The following is a 19577-nucleotide window of genomic DNA, read 5'->3' on the forward strand; positions in this document are numbered from 1 at the left end:
AAACAAGCCGTGTGCCGGCATTTCGGCTGACGTTAAAAATTCTAAAGGGATCTAAATTAACCTGCAGCCCTCCGCTATGGCGCACCTCATAGCGGAAGTGTGGCTTCGGCCCGTTAAACTCCAAAATTTTAATTCTGACATTGCGAAAAAAAAAAGTGCGTAGTGTTTTTCGCACCTCGGAACCGCAGTCGACATGACCGCTGCATTAGCGAAACCATTTTGAACATTTAAACGGCAGGAAAATAATACGATGTCAGTTGCTTCACGCCCTGCACACTGATAAGATACCCCAAAAGAAGTGTCGTGCATTGCATGTCGCGAACGTTGCATAATTTCTGGCATTTCAACAATTGCGCTGTGGCTCTCTACTTCGGCGCGCAAAGGAGTTTCAGGTGACACTGTGAACCGCGCCGCCTCTCGGCGTCGACACGAAGTGAGTCACCCACCGCCGCCTGTGAGCACACTGCCCCTTTTCTAGTACACTGTAGTTGCGACCGTGTTTGCATCCCATCGCCGGCCGCCGTTCCTGTGTGGTGTTACGTCTGTTCTTTGGGTGCATCAATGTGAGTAAAAGTAGCCGGTCCGAATGAATAATGGATCCATACCTATCCGTCCTCCTACAAACAATACCGGATATGACAATAACAAAAGAAGAGGCCCTACGAATCTTGGAACTTGATGGCACGAGTGAGTTGCACTTTTGAAGCACCTATAGATAGGCCTCTTAATTTTTTATCTGTACTCGTGTTATGGTGATGACCACATGTGACAACCGAAATGCGTTGAACTGTTCCTTGTGAGCGTCGTAAAGACGAATATTGGTCTAATGCATAGTTCTGCTTCTAAGCATATTGACCGTCCCGCTGCACGACGGTCTTGAGCTGTCAGGTCGTGGTGTACGTTCGAGCACATTTTGTGCGTCGCGGTGTGTTAAACTTGAGGTCTATTCGATTAGAAGAAAGTGCACGGCGCCTCGTACAAAAAGGTGCCGACACCTGGAGCAGCAAGTGTAGCTAGGTGTCTCGGCGCCATTTTGGGGTGCAAATGAACGGATTGATGTGGCATACCCTTTAGATGGATGGATGAATTGATATGGATGTACCCTTTATATCGGGCGGTGGCTAACCACATCTAGCCGTAATACTTAGTGAACCAAACATTAGATTGATCTTTTTTCCCCCTTTAAATAGTGAAGTTGAGGACTGGTACTTTGCAATGAAGGGTTTAATTTTCACTCGCGCCTTGTCTTTAGCCACCAATCAGATAACCTCCTTCTAATTAATTCTACCCGATTAGTCTATTTTGCCCTCGCTGTCCCTAAACCCCAGTGCTTTGAAGAACTCTGCGTCATCATCCTGAACTAGCCCTTTACAGAACATGATACATCAAATGTTCGACAGTTTCCTCCTCCTCTCCACATGCACTGCATACCGTGTCTATCCCTTCGTATTTGGCCCTATATGTCTTGGTTCGCAATACTCCCGTCTTGGCCTCAAACAGTCGAATTACACCGAGTATTATCATAGGTTCTTGGCAATTTCCTGCTTAAAAGTTCGATAGATGTCTAGTGCGGACTTCTTAATCATGCTGCTTCTCTACATATTGGTCTCCGTTTCCATCACCTTCTTCTTAACCGATAATTCTTTATGGTTTGGCCCCTGCTCTTTTCCAAGTATTTGCTCCTCAATTTTCTAGTTCACTTCCTCTATTTTGTATCGACACTCTTCATGTACAAGTAGCTGAAAACCTTCCTAGCCCAACACACCTCCCCCATTTCTCTCAATCGCTTCTCAAATTGTATCTTGCTGCTAGCTTCCCTGCCCTTTAAGAGATTAGTGACTCCATCTTCCACACCTAGTGTGTCGGGTGGCGGCTAACGCTACCTAGCCGTAGTACTTAGTCAACCAACAACTAGATTTATCTTTTTTCCCTTTAAATATTGAGGTTGAGGACTGGTACTTTGCAGTGAAGGATTTAATTTTCACTCGTGCCTTGATTCTGTTAGACGTTGCATAAGCTGTTGCCAGACTGCTGCCACATTTGGCACATATTTTTGTCCCTGTAGTAGTGACTTTTTCGGGAGGGTTTTGTGTCATCCGCGATGCATTTCTCGAGTGCATGGTTAACGTTGGCCGTTTTAATTAACACAATGAACCACGTGTTGCAGAAGTCGGGGCGCATTCTCGTGGTGTGTGCGCAGCTATGCAATCAAGAGATCGTGTCTCGATCAGTATTAGAGACGATGCGTATGAATGCGGGAAGGGAATTTGTGAGTCGCCGGAGCATGGAATATCTCCGTAGTTGTGCGTACCTTGTCGACTGCGCACAACGACGCGTTTTCTGGGGAAACTGAATAGAGTCCGAATGATATGTCTTGTGCTGACACAGCTAGGGGAAGTGTAGCATCGTCGCTGCGCGTGGTTGACGCAGCAGGATCAACTGTGCAGAGAGCCTATTTCAGAGATATGATCGTTGGACACGAGCAGAAAAGGGAAGCGCACCACCTGCTGCGACTCTATTCAGTTTCCCCAGAAGATGCGTCGTTGTGCGCATTCGCCTAGTTATGCACCGCTACGGACGTATTCCGTGCTTTGGCGACACGAGTGTGATGTATACTGAAGCGCGGCTCACAAATTCGCTTCCCCTTAAGCATTCATACGCGTCGTCCCTAATACTGAGACACGATCTCCTATTTGCACAGCTGCACACACAGCAAGAGAACGCGCCCCGAATTCTGCAACACGCGATTCATTCCATTAATTAATACGGCCAACGTTGCATTCGCGAAATGCACGGCAGGCGACATGCACCACGGACGACATAAAGCCCTCACGGGGAAGTCGCAACTACAGGGGCAAATTTCTCTGCAAAATCTGGTGGCAGTCTGGCAACTGAGATATGCAACGCCAAACAGAACCTTGCCGATTTCGGCCACCAATCAGATCTAACGTCCTTGTTCTACCCGCTTAAAGTCTATTTTGCTCTCGCTTTCCCTAAACCCCAGTGCTTTGAAAAACTCTGCGCCATCATCCTGAACTATAGGGTGAAGCCCTTTACATAACATTATCAGGTGTTCGGTAGTTTTCTCCTCTCCACACGCACTGCATACCGTGTAGACCCCTTCATTTTTGGCCCGATAAGTCTTGGTTCACAATACTCCCGTCTTGGCCTCAAACAGTAGAGATAATCCCACAGTATTATCATAGATCCTTTCCTTGGTGATTTCCTGCTTAAAAGTTCGATAGATCTCTAGTGCTGACTTCTTAATCATGCCAATTCTCCACATATCAGTATCCACTTCTTTCACCTTGTTCTTAACCGACAGTTCTTTTTGGTTTGGCCCCCTGCTTTTTTCTAAGTACTTACCCGTCAATTTTCTGGTTTGCTTCCTCCATTTTTATCGACATTCCTCATGTACAAGTAGTTGAAAACCGTTCTAGCCCAATGCTCCTCTCCCATTTCTCTCAATCACTTCTCAAATTTTATCTTGCTGCTAGCTTCCCTGCCCTCAAATAATGTCCATCCCATATCACCTTGTACGGACTCTTATTTGGTGTATTCCCGTGAGCTCCTAAAGGAAGCTTACCCTATTCCATGTTGCTTAATTTCTAATCTTGCTTGAACTTCTGATCTCATGCACAAGACCGCATTGTTGAACGTCAGCCCAGGAACCATTACCCCTTTCCATATTCCTCTCACAACATCATACCTATTGTAATTCCACAGTGCCCTATTTTTCATCACTGCTGCATTCCTGTTACCTTTAGTCGTCACGTATATTTCGTGTTCCCTCAGGTACTCGGTCCCATTGCTTATCCATACGTCCAGATATTTGTATTTATCTGTTATTTCTAGCGTGACCTCCTGTATCCTAAGCTCACCACCTTCATTATCATTAAAAATCATGACTGCGGAATTTTCCTTACTGAATCTGAAATCTAACCTATCTCCTTCATTACCGCAGATGTCCATCAATCTCTGCAAATCTTCCTTGTTGTCGGCCATTAGCACTATATCATCTGTGTACATCAATGCTGGTAGTACCTGTTCAATGAGTTTTCCTTGTTTGACAAAAGAGACGTTGAAGCCAAGTCCACTCTCCTCTAATTTTGCCTCTAATCCTTGTAGGTACATCATGAATAACAAGGGTGACATGGGGCACCCCTGCCTAAGCCCACGTTTTACCTCTGCAGGCTTGGATACCTGTTTTTCCCACTTTATAACTACCTTGTTACCTTTATAGATACTCTTTAAAAGATTAGTGACTACATGTTCCATGCCTAGTGTGTCCAGTATTCCCCACAATTCCTCTTGAACCACGCTATCATACGCTCCCTTGATATCCGAAAATGCTAGCCACAGGGGCCTGTGTTCCTTTTCTGCTATTTCGATGCACTGCACCAGTGAGAACAGATTATCTTCCAACCTCCTGTGTTTCCGAAACCCATTCTGCAGTTCTCCCAGCACCCTCTCACCGTCTATTCATGCCTGCAGTCTTTCCTTTATAATCTGCATTGCCAGCCTGTAGACCGCTGATGTCACTGTTATAGGACGGTAGGTGTTTATGTCAGTTTTGTCCCTCTTTCCTTTATAGATAATGCTCATCCTGCTAAGTTTCCATTCTTTGGGGACTTCATTATCGATTATTGTTTTGCTCGCTGCCTCTCTCAAAGTCTGCTAAGACATGGGACCCAATGTTTTATTCAGCATAATTGGGATGCCATCCAGGCCTGTTGATGTACCACTAGGAACCCTCTTCTCAGCTTTTTCCCACTCGTGTTGTTAAAATGGAGCCACTGTGCCACTTGATTCATCCTTGTCTATTAAGGTGCATAGGGCACCTTTTTGTTGAAATTTTTCTGTCAACCTTGTTCTTATATATTCAATAGCTTCGTCCCCTTCTAGCCTAACACCTTGAGCTGTAGGTATAAACTTCTGCTCTAGGCTTGTCTCATTTCTTAGGGAGTTTAGATCATTCCAAAATTTTGCAGAGTCCTTTCTATCCTTTTTATGTACTTCTGCCAGCCATTGAGCCCCCTTTCTTCTAATTTTTTCATTGATTAGAAGGGATGCTTCCCTTTTACAGCTTAGAAAGATGTCCCATTTTCTTTCAAGATCATTTGTTGATTCACCACGCTGCTTAGCGTCTGTGTTCCCTAGAGGCTTCCTGTCGTTTTGCTATGGCTCTCGTAACTTCATCCCACCAACTCTTGGGTTTGTGTCTCCTTTATTGGGGTGACTTGTCATGCACCTTAGCAAGCTCTAGTTCAAACAGTCTAATTATAGTCGTGGACGTCCACACTGTTTTAATATTCTCAGCGATTACTTTCTCAATTTGTTTATTAGCAATGCATCAGCAGTGCCAGTTCACCAGTAGAGGCACCGCTTAGTGTCAGTTGAATGTTGAGGTGCAAGCAGAGAACATTTGTCGTCTGCTGCTCGGCTATGTAAGTCGTCTTTTGTATTGTGCACCCACGGATTCGCAGCTCCGGATTTCTCAGCATGGAGGAATTGCACATTGCGATGGAAATGGCTAAATCCGACAACGAATAGGAAGAACTGGACACAGTGTTGTGTTAAAGAGATGCTCAACTGGTGCGCAGCGATTATAACCGCACACCTAGGTACTACGAGGAAGTTGTGGTCCGTTATTTTGACTACGAGTTCAAGTGCCTTTTTGGCAATGTTGCTGAAATTGTTTTTATATTTATCAATAAGGAAACTTGTCTTTCTCACGCTCCACAGCACTTTGTCAGGATCGTTGCGACGTGCTGGACTTTGATAAGCGCTCTGATGTAGCAAGGCAGCTGCTGCAGTGGCTGCGTGGTCTTGCGACGTTGTAGGCGTAGCACGCTCATTTTTCGAGTCAGTGATGGGAAGTTGGCCCGACGCGCATACAACCCGCAGTGTTCTTCATCTGAAAAAAAAAAAAAGAAAGAAAAACAATGGATGACGAAGAAATGTCGCCGTCTTGCATCTGAGTGGACTTCTCAAGAATGCAATCCCACTGCACAATTACCTGCAGTAGTGTAGAGTCCGGCGTCGCCTTCTAGGAGTATCACGCCAAGATCGTCCACAATCGAAAAAATTTCCGTCATGATGTGAGTGCAGTAATGACAGTTTAAGTTATAGACAGTTTGTGGCAGCTTCAAAGAAGTTTGCACAGCTATACAATTGAAGTTGTGAGGCCCCTAAGAACTTGAGTATTCTGGCTTTCTCAGTAGGGAACTGGGACAACACTGAAGTATTTGCAATGTCCATTTGTTCTGGTAACCAAACCTGTTCTGGTAACCAAACCAAACCTGTTTGTTCTGGTAACCAATGCTAAAAGCATCAAGTACAAAGTACTGATGCTAAAAGTATCACTGATACTAAAAACATAAAGTACAAAGCAATGCACAATATGAAAAAAAAAAAATTACACCATCTCCCAATAAAGAGAACCATCAACATGCGAAACAGTGCATCAGTCTATTTTGCCTGTTTGGTTCCACACTTGCTGCAATGGCAACAGATGGCGCTCATGCACCCACATTTAAATGCAAAAGTATACCCTATAAAGTGCACGGGGGGGATGACCACCATCATAGCTCAATGATGGAGCACTGGACCCGTTATTCGAAAGTTGCTGGTTCGGTCCTTGCCGGTGGCAAGTTCTCTTTTTGTCCACTTATTTTTCTTTACATTTAAATTATAATTCCTTCTTACGTTTCCTATACTTTTCTTTGCATTATTGTCTGTTAGTTCTCATTAATATTGTCGTTGGAAAAAACAGAGAATTTCAATAGACACTTTTCTTCTTAACACTCATTATTACAATACACAGGCTGTCTCTAGTCATTCAATACTTTTTTAATTTTTTCTAGGTCCATCAGCAGAAGATATACAGATGCATTACCAGAAACTGGCTCTCAAGTTTCACCCGACCAAGCGGGGAACCAACTTGCAGTCTATTTTGGTGTGCCTATTTTTAAATTCACATTCTCATCTGCATAAGTCACTGCTTGTAGTCACTTTGCATCTCATATGCAACATTTGCAACATGTGTCATGCTGCTAATATCAAGGATGCAAGTTCAATTCTGGGTCACGACAGCCACGTTTCGACGGGTGTGTTATTTAACAATATTCATGTGCTCAAATGGAAGTGCGCATGAAAGAACAAATGAAGGGAGGATTGCCACCTGTCTGATTCTAGACTGGCAATTCTTGGGCCGATTGCTGCTCCGCACCCGCCGCCATTGACCTTTTTTTTTCTTCCTCATATCCCATTCATTTATTTTCTGGGACAATTCATATGCACCGATTGAACAACTACGATGGTAAATAGTTATCGTCAACCACCAAAACACTTAGGCCTTTAGACAACCATATTTAGGAGCCCTTAAATTGTAGCAATCATTGAAATGGAGCATATTATAGCGCGGGTATGATACGTGAGTATCCAATATTTTTGGGGCATATCAATTTTTTACATTTTAACATTGATTTGTATCTGTGATGCCTCTGGCTTTGTTTTTAATGCATCAGGCCTGCTGGACTCATACACATACGCAAGGAAGAGCATTTTTTCAACGAAGTAATGTGGTTCCTTTAAAGCACACCACATTCAGAGTAATAAGCAGTGCATCATTCCAAGCATCGGTAATTTTATGACAGCAGTGAGACTAGTTTGTCAGCCAAGCGCGCTGTTTTTGTTTGTACATCAGGCTTATTCTGCCCAACAAAAGTAATGTTACATTATTACATTAAAAGGCACTGCATGCTGAAGACTTGACATAGCATCTATTGTCAACATTTCTCCTGGCCTTTCACCAAAACTTTCTCTATCTTAAGCTTTGTGTTACCCCCGTGCCCCCCTTGACCTTCATTGAAGGGCTGAATTTTTTTGTCTAAAAAAGGTGGCACCTAACAGAAGATGAAAATTAATGTGGAGTTTCCTACTGCAGCGTCTCTCGTAATCATATCATAGTTCTGTCGCTTTGAAATCGGAAATTATTATTATGTAGATGAAATTGTCTCCAATGTAATTGCTGTCGATCTGTTTTTTGATTGTGCAGTTGCAAGAGTAAGATGTTTACACTCTTCAATACAGTGTTAATTGCTGTGTATGTTTTCTGATTGCATGATCGCAAGAGTAAAATGCTTACACTTTTCAATAAAACTTGCTGTTGGGCGAGTTGGTTCATGCTTGGAAGGTATAAATATGGTTGTGCCAAAGAAAATAGAGACTCAAGAGATATTGACATGCGCAAACTTCCAACTAATTTCATTTTCCTGGGTAGTAAAAAAATTGGCCTATTCCTCACATGTTAGGTATCCCAATCATCGCATTATCACACTCTGTAGATTACAGAACGCCACGCAAAAACTTCATTTCATCATCCAATAAAGAAACGAAGGTCTGGCTAACACAGGCATCATTTCTTGTCTCAATATAAAAGGCTTCCATCTCTTCCCTGGCCGTGCTATCATGGCTTTTGCCCAAAATTTTTTTTAATCTACCGAGTGGGATAATTGTGGTACATACTACGTGAAGGAGAGGCGTATTTTTCTACTACGAAGAAAAGAAACTTGCTTGTAAGTTTGCAATCATCTGTGTCTCTCCTGTCCTTGTTTTATTTGTGGGCAACCATAGTTATACTTTCCACGTTTACACTTTTTTCTTCTGCATTGTTTCATTTCACATTTAAGGTTCAAGATGTGTTCCTTTCCTTGCAGAGATTTGAGAGTTTATGCAGGTCATATTTAATACTCACTGAAGGACGAGAATCGATGACCGAATTATTGTCACAAGTGAGTATTGCCACACTTCTTTCTTTCCCACATTGGTCATTTTGTTGAGAATCGATGACCGAATTATTGTCACAAGTGAGTATTGCCACACTTCTTTCTTTCCCACATTGGTCATTTTGTTAACTTATAAAGAACTTTAATTGTATTGCTACTACTCTAACAGTACTGGCCCACTTTGTAATCCTTTTTTTTATTTAGTAGCCACCACTTCCTCTGAAAGCTTTGCCTTTTTTCTCCCGTTTTGTCTAGGTATTTAAGAGAAATTTCCTAGAGAGCAGTGTAAAATAGTTACCATACATTCGTGTTCTTTTGTTCTCTTTATTTATGTAGGATGAAATGTTGGATGTGTTTGTCAAGGCATTTGAGCTGGAAGGTGGGTTGTACTCAGTTTAATGTGTAGAACAGGATTGGCCAAGGGTGCTGGTTCAGAGCATATAATGCTAGGTGCTTTTTCAGGTTTGCGCAAAGAACTCGCTGCTGAGGATGCATCTACTCAGTGGGATGAAAAGCCAAGATCAAGCGAAAGCGTAAGACTACGAAAATCCTCAAGAAAAAGCACTGCTTCTACTGCTTCGGTTGAAACTACCACATCTAATGGAGCCACCACCTCTGTTGGAACTTCTATGGGGGGAGATTGTGCTCGTGCTAGAGCTGCCACTCCTATGGGGGCTACAGCCTCTACTGATGCTACCACTTCTACGGGTGCTACAGCTTCTACTAGATCTACTGCTTCTGCTGGAACTACTGCTTGTAATGGAACTACTTCTGCTGCAGCAACATCTTCTACAAAAGAAAAACCAGTCATTCCAGAAAAAGCAAAACAGAATGTAGAAGCTATTGCTCCTATCTCCATTGAAGAAAAACTACAAGAGAAAAAGAAGAAAAAAAATGCATCCAAAAAAAGCAGAAAGGTAAGGGAGGTGCATCTGTCAACCTTATTCTAGTTAGGTGTTCAAAAGGGGGACAGTGCTGAGAATAGTAGTGTAAGCATACGACTGTGTTGTGCATAGGAAACGGAGCATTGTCGTTGGTTTAAACTTCGTCAATGTATTACACTTCTTTCCGCAGCATCTTTGACATACAGTTAAACCTGCTTATAAAGAACCTCCATATTATGAATTCCTTGATTTAACAAAGTTTTCTATTTTCCGTCGTTGCTCCATAGAAGCACATGTATTTGCGTCCTCTATGTAACAATGTAACAGTGGGAGACAATGTTGATATAATGAAGTTTCCCCACAGACAATTTAGGAATTTTGTCCTTCTTCGATTTTGCCATTCTAGTATGAGTGTATCTTTCGTGGGTGCCCCGCTGCCTACAAAGTGTGAAGCGGCAGTGGCGCGCTCGTGGCCCCAGCGACAACCAGGCGAAAGCGAGCGGGCAGGCAGGCCTGCGTCCCACGAGCCAGTGTTGCCGCTGGGGGCGCATGCACGAATGTGACCCCGCCCTCACACCAAAAACAAAAGAAGAGAAGTACTTTTGCGTTGGCAGTGCCACACTTTTAGTTAGTGTCACATATGTGGGGCCGCGCTGCATATAGAGGGCCTTTTACCGAATGTATCCGTGTCATTCGCTCTTAGTTTTCAACGCCATGCTTACGCGGATAGCTTCACTGCACTCGCACAATGAGGCCTCCTGTAACTTTTGGCTTTACTTTTCTTTCTTTATTTATTTTTCAAGCAAACAACGGTGACGTCACTACCAAGGAGGGGATGTCAGACTAGCTGCTGGTGGAAACTCTCAGAGACAATGGTGACGGCACATGATCGGAGGTTGCCTCGTGATGCCCTTTCGTCTTTTGCCGTGAGTTTGCAGGCTAGTAGCCTTCGCGATTAGCCGATTAGCTCTTGCAACAACAGGACAGTAAGTTAATGCAATGCAGTAATTGGGATAGCGAAAAACTTCAATGTTATACGAAGTAAAGCTGGCCCTCAACTCTTTTGGATCTTATATTGCGAAACTCCTTCAAAACACTGGTGTAAGCATATGTGGCTGCTCCAAGGAGAAACAGTCTCTTCGCATTGAAAGCGCACTGATATACTTGCCGAGATAGCATGCACACCTGCGATCGTGGCTGCTCTCAAAATAGTTTAGTGTTGCTACTTGAGGAACGGCTTTATTGAAAGGCGAGATTGTTGAATTAGTTCAGCCTGCCGGTAGTGTGAAGGATGCTGGTCAGTAGCTTGCCAAGACTGTTTCGACCCAGTAAACCACTCCTGCCTGAACATGGTAGCCAGTCAATGATAGGAGTGACGTCCACTCCTCAAGTGTCTATATCGTAATAATAATGCAGCTTTTACCGCTAAATGGGTGTTTTGGTCAACGTTTTGTTTAATTTGTGCATTTATTTTCCGAAATTTCGTACCAAGCCTGTATTCAATGAAATCCTCTTTATAACGATGTTTTCCGATAATTTATCAATTTCTTTATATTCAGGTTTTTGTCCATGTTTGGATTGAGTCTTTCTAATTTGCGTGTTGAGGCAAAGTTCATTGACTATAAAAATTGTATGACTTGTGAGACATTAGTTATCTTTGAGAAAACGATAATAGAGATTTTTCACGCTTTGTTTGCTATAGTATATTTTTTCCCGTTTGTGTTGCATTTATTCATTCACTTAGGTAGGGATGACACATTAAATCATAAATTTCATGTTACCAGGTAAAGGTATTTTTTGTTACATGCCAGCAAGTTAGATTTATATTGTTCTCTGAGCTCCTCAGAAATTTTTTCAATTGATCACAGCATGTTTGGGCACAGATTGTTCCAGCTGTCGGCTGTGTTTAACCCTTTCAGGGTGAAGTTTTTTTGCCAAGTGCGACGCACCAGGGTCAGTTTTTTTTTTGCTGATCTAAATTTTTGGGAAAATTTGTTTCAGAAAGCAATTATCATAATTCTTTTAGGTTTACCATAACGTGACGACAAGACAAATAATAAACAACTATATTACAGCTAAAAAATTCTGCTTTACAATATACGTCTGTGTAATTCTCAAATTTACAAAAATAAGTGCTTGAAATGGTGTCCGGTGGAAGATGGAGGGAGAATTGTTACTTGTGAAATGGTCAGCATTGTCCTACTAAGCATGCTTTTGAGATATCGCTTACTCATCAACATCCAAGTCTTAACTTGCAAGTAACTGCATGTATGACCGGCTGACATTTACTGATTTATATCCTGACACGGCAGTCATGCGGGGAAAGAATCGCTGAAAGGCTCACTTGAGACCGCCGTATACTTCCATAATGCAAGCAAACTGCATGGGTGAGTGCATTGAAGAAAGCTATGTGGTTGTGAATGCGTCTGGAAAGCAAAAGCGATTTTGAAACCTACAATAATGAGGCTTGTGTTAACATTCGAACGAATATTTCATTGGAAATTTCGAAGTATTGGAAATGGCCTAATAAGCATACATAAACCTAATGTAGTATCTGTAAAGGTGGTTTCACTGCAGCAGTGCAGTGCTGTTTTGTGAGCGTAGCTATCTAGGAGAAATCCGCACTGCGACGAAGCCCCACGGCATATTTTAATGAACATGTTACTCTCACTTTGATTCATCAGTTTTTATATTTAAAAAAAGCTCGTTATACCAGCTGAAATACTCCAAGTATAGTAAATTTGGAAACGTAACATATTTTACCGATTATCATTTGCATTCACTCGAAAGTCGAAGTCCTACTACTATTCGCAGTAGCTTTCACTTCCTATAAACAGCAACAACAACAACAACAAAACAAGCGCGCTTATAGTTTCAAGTCAAATATATATAATATTGTGCAGGTTAGTTGGGTTGGGACAGATATGGTCATTTTTAATTATAATGTAATAAATATAATTTATATTCAATTTGAAGTTATTGACCAAATTACTGTTCACTTCAAACCTAAATGTACTATTTGGACAAGCCTAATAATAATCATTCAGGGGTGCAACAGCTGCCCCAATGGTGACAAATTGATAGAATTCCCGATTTTAGCGTCGAGCTGTGCCAAGGTCATGAAATTTGCCGAAATTGCACCACCCTGTGCCAAAATGCCCGACCAGCCTCAATATTTTCTCATATGTGCTAACTTCAGTGAGAAGTAGAGCACACATTGGCCACCTGTGGCTTGTATCATCAATCAATCAATCAATCCAGGGATCCAGACTCGCAGACCCTAAACCACGCTTAGGCCAGGAAATTTGGGAAATGTGATCGCTAAGACAAAGTCAGAACGCTGTGCCATGCGCCCAGCGCTCCGCTTACCGCAACGGCTATCTCTCGGCGGGATGAGACAACTTTTAGATAATGCGTTGCCGTATCCAGCAATACTTTGTGGAAAATGAGTTTCATAGTCGGAAAACCCTGCTTTAGCATGCTAGGAACTAAAGCTCGAAATGTATGCCGCTTTACTGTGCACTAACAAACTCGGCATGTTACGAACGACAGCGTTGCCGTCGACTACCTAGTTGCCATAGCAGCGGCTTATGCGATGAAGATCGGGTGCCGTCACTTTGCCAACGGGCGTGTGCTGTCCCTACTTTATTTAGTCAAACGTGCCTTGCAAGCGAGTCAAGAAGTTTCGCCCTAAATTTAACCCCATTGTGAAAAAAAAAGGGTGGGGGGAGACGGGAGTGTTGCAATTCGAAAATTTCATGGCCTTGTTTTAACCCATGCAGAATGCCATTCAAGGTATCTAACTGCAGTGCACTGGTGTCATGTGGAATAGCGTTTTAAGATTTGGAAGGGGCTGTTAGCATTAATCCCGGGACATAACACAGTTTGTTCAATTACTCGTGCTTGTCTAAACCACACCATTGGGAGGAAAAATATGATTTCTGAAATCTAAAATCATTACTGGCAATTATTTGAAGCACTGTATGATATTTCTGTAGCCCTACTAATCAAACTGAGCTGAGAATCACATTTTTTTTTTTGCCACCTTTGCTCGTTAGTTTTACGAATCTCGCAAATCTCAGTCGTCAGCTTGACAAATCCAAATTTCAATATTCAGACTCTGTGAAAGGATTTGAAAGGCATGGCAAATGCCATTGTGCACTTCATCATTGTTAGCTGAGTGGGTTGGTCAAAGATACTTCTATTGAAATAGCAGTGGTCATATTTACTGCACATGATTTAGGCGATGTTGAATGGTTTGTACATATTTTTGGCTCTGTACATACTTCCTTTTCATACTGTACCAAATCTGGTCCTTCGTGATGAAAAAATAATGTTCTTTCCGTGTAACCTTCTCGAAATTCGGGTTTTAGAGCTTCAAGAGTAACGTTTTTCTGCTAAAAAAATTGATTGCTCCAAATTTTATTTCGGCTGTTGCATCCCTGGTCATTTGTCCAGTTGCCAACGACATGAAAGTGGTTTTTTCAAGGGGCAAAAAAAAAAAAAAAATGCGCCATTCGTCAGCGTATATCATGACCTTTAGAGCTTTCCTTTCTTCCTTTTTATTTATTTATTTATTTATTTATTTATTTATTTATTTATATTTTTCAAATGCAAGGTTTCCTTTCAGCGTCATCACAAGCATGTTGGGGCACATGATGGCATCCCGTTGCAGCTGTGGTGATGCAGCTCATGGTGTAATGGGCTGGTGGTCATGGACTTTAGGTTTATGGCATCAATTGTAGAGAGAAGGGAGTGGTTTCTGGCTGATTTTAAGAATTAATTGTGAATTTCAGGCCATATGCTGTCTTATGGGAGAACCTCAGTGGTACATTTGTCACGGGACTGAAAAAAAAAAGAGAGAGAGAGAGAGAAAAATGTAAGAGCAGGGAAATGTAAAAACTGAGAAAAAACAAGATTAAAATGAAAAATTGGAGTAGGGGCAGGAAGCACACAATTTTATTTTGAACAATTCACTTGAATAAATCATGCAGCACTGATGATGCATTTAATCATGCCCTCTTAGTAGAAGGCATCTCTCAAGCACTTGCAGTACCATAGGGTTTTTCGGCAACCACACACATGCGGCTATAAAATAGTCATAAAATGCATGATGACCACGAAAAGCATGTCCTACAGTAACAATAGGGAAAAGTCCACCCTGATAGCTATCTCATGCAAACAGGATTAGTCTAGGCAACAAAAGCAAGATTTGAAGTATATGTCCTTTTGTTGAATGCATAAAAACCAATTCTAGCACCCCAAAACGTCGTAGACAACATGTTTAACCATGTTTAGATGAAAAATGCAAATTTTTGTGGTAATGTTTGTTATGTTGGGACGTTGAAATGCATTATAGACCTTGACGTCAGCACTTTTAGCGGCCAAACTGATCATCAAAGCACCAAGTAAACCAAGCCAAGCTTCGGGAAAAGCCGATGTGACCCGCTGGGCCTTCTCTGAGGGCTGGATCATGACGTGCAATGAAGGAATTTCTGAACAATTTAAGACTTAACAGCAGGGTTTCCAATGCATTGGATCATATACTCTGCTACGGATGGTTGAAATTAATGTCAACAGCCAAGAAAACTTAGCTCCCTGGAAGTTACGTAGCGGCGGGGTTAGGCTGTGTAGTGTTTGGCTGATGTGTTTTCTGAAGCCTCGACTACGGATTTCGAGCTTTTTCTGGCCATGCTGAAGAATTGTTGCAAAGCCCCTTTGAAGTATGGATTAAGGTGGCCCTTTCTTGCTTATTACGTCCAATCTGCTTGTCAGAGTTAATTGATATGCTTTGCTGAAGCTATTTCAGAATTCTTTATCGATATCAGTACAAGAAGTTTACTTGTGTTTAGTATACATAAGGAAGTCCCAAGTCGAAGACTGTATCGGGACCTCCTGTTAGGGCAGATTGTGGTTAAACATAATGTTTGTAGCGATATAAGCACTAATCAAAATAACAGAACACGTTTGCACCAGAACAGTAAAGAAATATACAAAATGAAAACAATATATACATAATGAAAAAAAATGAAGGGATGAATAATGCAATGCAGTAGAACTGAAAAGAAAAATGCAATAAGATATAATGCATACAATGTAGAAATAGAAACAAAATGAAGCTATAGAAGGAAGAGTATTACTAAGCAGGTATTAAGTGTGATTTGAGTTCTCTTTTAGAGTGATCTAAGTGTCATGCCATTTTTTTTTTATATAGAAGGCAGTAGCGCATTCCATGAATATATCAATGAAAATTCAGCAGTCATTTTATCTTAATCAGTGCGTAGCTTAGGCAAAAGAATTTTATTGTATGACTAAATCTAGTAATATTGTGGGCAATCAGGTCAGTAGATGAGAAGCAGATTGGAGGTAGTGCCTTGGTTATGTATTTATAAAATATGATACCTAAGTTGTAATTGAGAAGCTCTGTGATTGTTAAGAAGTTATCATGAAGTAAGCATTTACCATTAGAAAAATGTGAACTGTTAGTAATGATTCTGATTGATCGGGTTCTGTAATACTTGAAGGGAAGCCAAATAAGTGTTATAAGTATTACTATGAATAAAACCTTTAACAGTGTTGTTAGAACACCTATAGCACTGTTATAAGTGTAATATGTGTTATGCCAGCACATTAAGTCATAATTAATATGACAATGAATGAATGAGTAGTAGAGTGACAGTAATGTAGTACATGTGAAGTATGAATGAGTTTTAGTTAGAGCGCAGATACTGTATGTTAGTTTCTTTCTGATGTAAGCAGTGTGATCTATGTATTTCAAGTTATAGTCAAGAGAAATTCCAAGAAAATATGAGCAGGGACTGGGAGAATTGGAGTGCAAGCGATAAGTTAATACAACAAATGTAGTCTTGGTTGTCTTAATAGTTAACAAGTTGGAACTGTACCATTTTGAAACATTTTTCAAGTCTGTGCTTAGCTTGTGAACGCGAAGTGAAATGCTTTTGTCAGATGTAAATATGGTAGTGTCATCAGCATTGAGAATGTAATTAGTGGAGGATAGACAGTTGGGAAGATCATTAATACAAATAAAAAATAGACGCGGTCCCAAAACGGGTCCGTGAGGGACACCAATGTTAGTAGTATAACGTGACACCAGCAGGCAGAAAACAACCATATGAAACTCGCCGTCATGGCTGCGAGCAGTGTTGGACACTCTCGCGTTTAAATGCACGTGTATACCCCATGAAGTGGACGGGGAGATGACCACTAATGTAGCTCAGTTGGTAGAACAACGGACACGTTATTTGAAGGTCGCTGGGTTGGTCCCTGCCAGTGGCAGGTTACCTCTTTGTCCACATTACTTTACATTTACTTCGTAATTATTGACATTTCTTTTACCTTTTCTGGCTTCATTGTCCCTTAGTTTTTATTATTATTGTGCCTAACCTAGAGATGTTTTTATTGCACGTAGATTTGTCATGTCAGCTCGTCTAGTAGATGCAGACGGCTCTTAGATAGGTAATATGTCGTGCTCAGTTTTAAAGCAAATATATTGTTGCTCGCTCTTCTTGCGGAGAGAAAGCATTAACTGCTTGCATGTCGCCCTTGCCCAGGCACACAAAAAAATGAGAATAATTTTTGCATAATTATGTAAAGGGTATGTTTTAGGGCAGTGATTCTTAGCTACAAATGTTTCGGGGACGTCTTGTTGACTGGTGGAACGCATGGGGGACCCCGTTCCTGTAAGAGGAAAGGGGAGGGCCCCTCATTGATTAACACAAGATTCAGCATAAACCAGGTGTCTTTTATTTCTCTCTGGCAAAGAGTTGTGAGAGTAAAGTGCTATACCAATAAGATCTGAACAGTTTTTCAATAAGTTGTGCAGCCTGCAAGCACATTCAATCAGTTTCTAGCTAAGCTTGGTCTGCAACAATGCAAGTCTAAGAGAGAGTACTCGCATGCACGTGTTCTAGAAAACTGCCACAAAGGCTTTACAGCCATTTCATGGATTAGCTCCACCACAAAAAGGTAATGTTACATAGTAATGCATACTGACAAACAAAAGGTGCTGCTGTTGCGTGACACGATGCACCTCTAGACACCTAGCTTGGAAAAAACATAAAAAAAACAACAAAGAAGCACAGTTAAAATACGAGCGCTGAACTTGCGAATGAAGTCTTTATTACATCGACTGCTTTTTATAGATTGCACCAAACTGCAAACATAATTCCTATTAACCGACCAAATAAAAGCATCAAGTAGGCATACTGCTTGATCACTGGAATTTGATTAGGTGTACATGAATTGCATAACGCACACGCAATTTGCGCTCGCATTGTGCGCAGTTTAGTGCGATTTAAAAAGAACGGAAGGTATACTAAACACTTCATTTGTAAGTTCAGCACTTGTATGTGTACTGCGTTTTTGTGTCCTCGTCTTTTTCGCTCGGTTTTTCCTAGCTAACAATGTACCAACCCGCTCAAATCCAAGTCCTGCGACTTAAAACAATGCATTTTGGCCCCCCTTTTTAGAAAATGCCTTTCAAAGAACCCCCCTCCACCCCCACCCCCAAAATGGCTTCACGGACCCCCCCCCCCCCCCATCTGAGAATCACTGCTGTAGGGTCTGAAGTTTTTGTTTGAGCTGCCTCTTTTGTATAAAATTTCACTTGTAGTTCAGTATTTTCGGTGATTGCAGGGTATGTTTGAAAAGTTGGCAGAATTCTTTTTTTATAAATAATTTATTCACTAGCAGTTTACAATCTCTTCAGTGCTTTCAAAGTGGTTTTATGCATCATAGACAATGCCTGAAGATATTATTGATAGCATCCTGGAACTCAATAATGGGAACTTCTTTGAGTAAGGTCTTGGTAGGTGCTTTAACAGTTTTTTCACTGTTATTTTGATCACTTGGAACAGAAAGAAGTCTGGTAGTGCTAGATTGAGGATGTACGGGGGCCAGGGCAACTTTCCCACACCTATTTTCCAGCAACTCGGAGACAGTGAGCGCACTGTGACTCCTCCTTCTTCTCACTCGTCAGGACTTTTACGACTATACTTTCCTCATTTGAAGATGGGAATTCAAAGCACGATGAATAATTGTTTCGGGTATTCCACACTTCCCTGTGATCATCTGTACACTTAATCACCGGTTTTCGTCCAAAACTTGATGCCCTCTTTGAATTGAGTCGTCCATTTGGGATATACATGGGCGTGGTACGGGGTCATATTTGTTGACCGACTCCCGACCTTCCAAGAACCACTGGCAACTTGATACTATGGCTTTGTTTCATTGTGTCATCACCTAGGCTGTTTAAAGCATTTCCAGCATGTCTGCTACATTTTTACCCAGTTTCACACAAAACTTTATTGTATATCATTGATTCAGAAGTTCTTATTTTTGTTTCTCAACGATGTCGCGGTAGTATACATCTGCTTAAAGTGTGACTTACCTCAGCTGGAAACCGAAACTGGACTAGTTTTGAAGCCTATAGCCTCCGTAAACTTGTCCACCAAAACCACTGCCATACCAGGCAGCATTGCCAAATACCAAATAAATTTCAAGAATTTAAGGACAGACCCTGTATGTGTAGCATTTCCTCACTGATATCATCATTGTCTTATCAATAACGCAATGTTTTGTGTTCCCTTCAGTACATATCTAGTTTTGCTGAATGTCTCTGTGGACCTTCTGCAACTACCCACTGTTAAAGAAAACTGTCAAGACTGACAAAGTCAGTGGAACCGGTAGCGAAGCTTCCATAGAAGTCCTTATATTCAGTAAATGGTAGCTTGAGATGTTCATGGGGCTTAGCGCCATGTTTGCGACGAAGGAACAGTTTAGGCTAAACAAAAAATAAATCGGATTGGACGAAATATTTGGTAAACAAGTGATGTCATTTTGTTAGCACTAGCTCCAACTTTGATCTCTAAATTCGCTTTCGTAG

At 41.5% G+C, this 19577-nt stretch overlaps 1 protein-coding gene across 6 annotated transcripts in view; it reads left to right on the top strand.

Annotated features, from left to right (window-relative positions):
• The first annotated feature begins 470 nt into the window (after positions 1–470).
• The window catches only part of LOC119175942 (uncharacterized), a 217852-nt gene continuing 198745 nt past the window's right edge, over positions 471–19577 (top strand). For 3 of the 6 annotated variants that reach the window (XR_012886828.1, XR_012886832.1, XM_037426995.2), the window contains exons 1-6: positions 471–687; positions 6867–6958; positions 8721–8795; positions 9126–9168; positions 9252–9706; positions 10477–10599. Coding sequence is in view for 1 of the 6 variants with exons in the window: in XM_037426995.2 (XP_037282892.2) it covers positions 594–687; positions 6867–6958; positions 8721–8795; positions 9126–9168; positions 9252–9706; positions 10477–10599 (882 nt within the window). In the remaining 5 variants the exon portion in view is untranslated. Of the gene's footprint in view, positions 688–6866; positions 6959–8720; positions 8871–9125; positions 9169–9251; positions 9707–10476; positions 10600–19577 lie in introns of those variants that run through there. The other 3 variants (XR_012886829.1, XR_012886831.1, XR_012886830.1) reach the window with 3 other exon arrangements.

The sequence above is a fragment of the Rhipicephalus microplus genome, chromosome X, assembly GCF_043290135.1.
Source record: "Rhipicephalus microplus isolate Deutch F79 chromosome X, USDA_Rmic, whole genome shotgun sequence".
Taxonomy (NCBI): domain Eukaryota; kingdom Metazoa; phylum Arthropoda; class Arachnida; order Ixodida; family Ixodidae; genus Rhipicephalus; species Rhipicephalus microplus.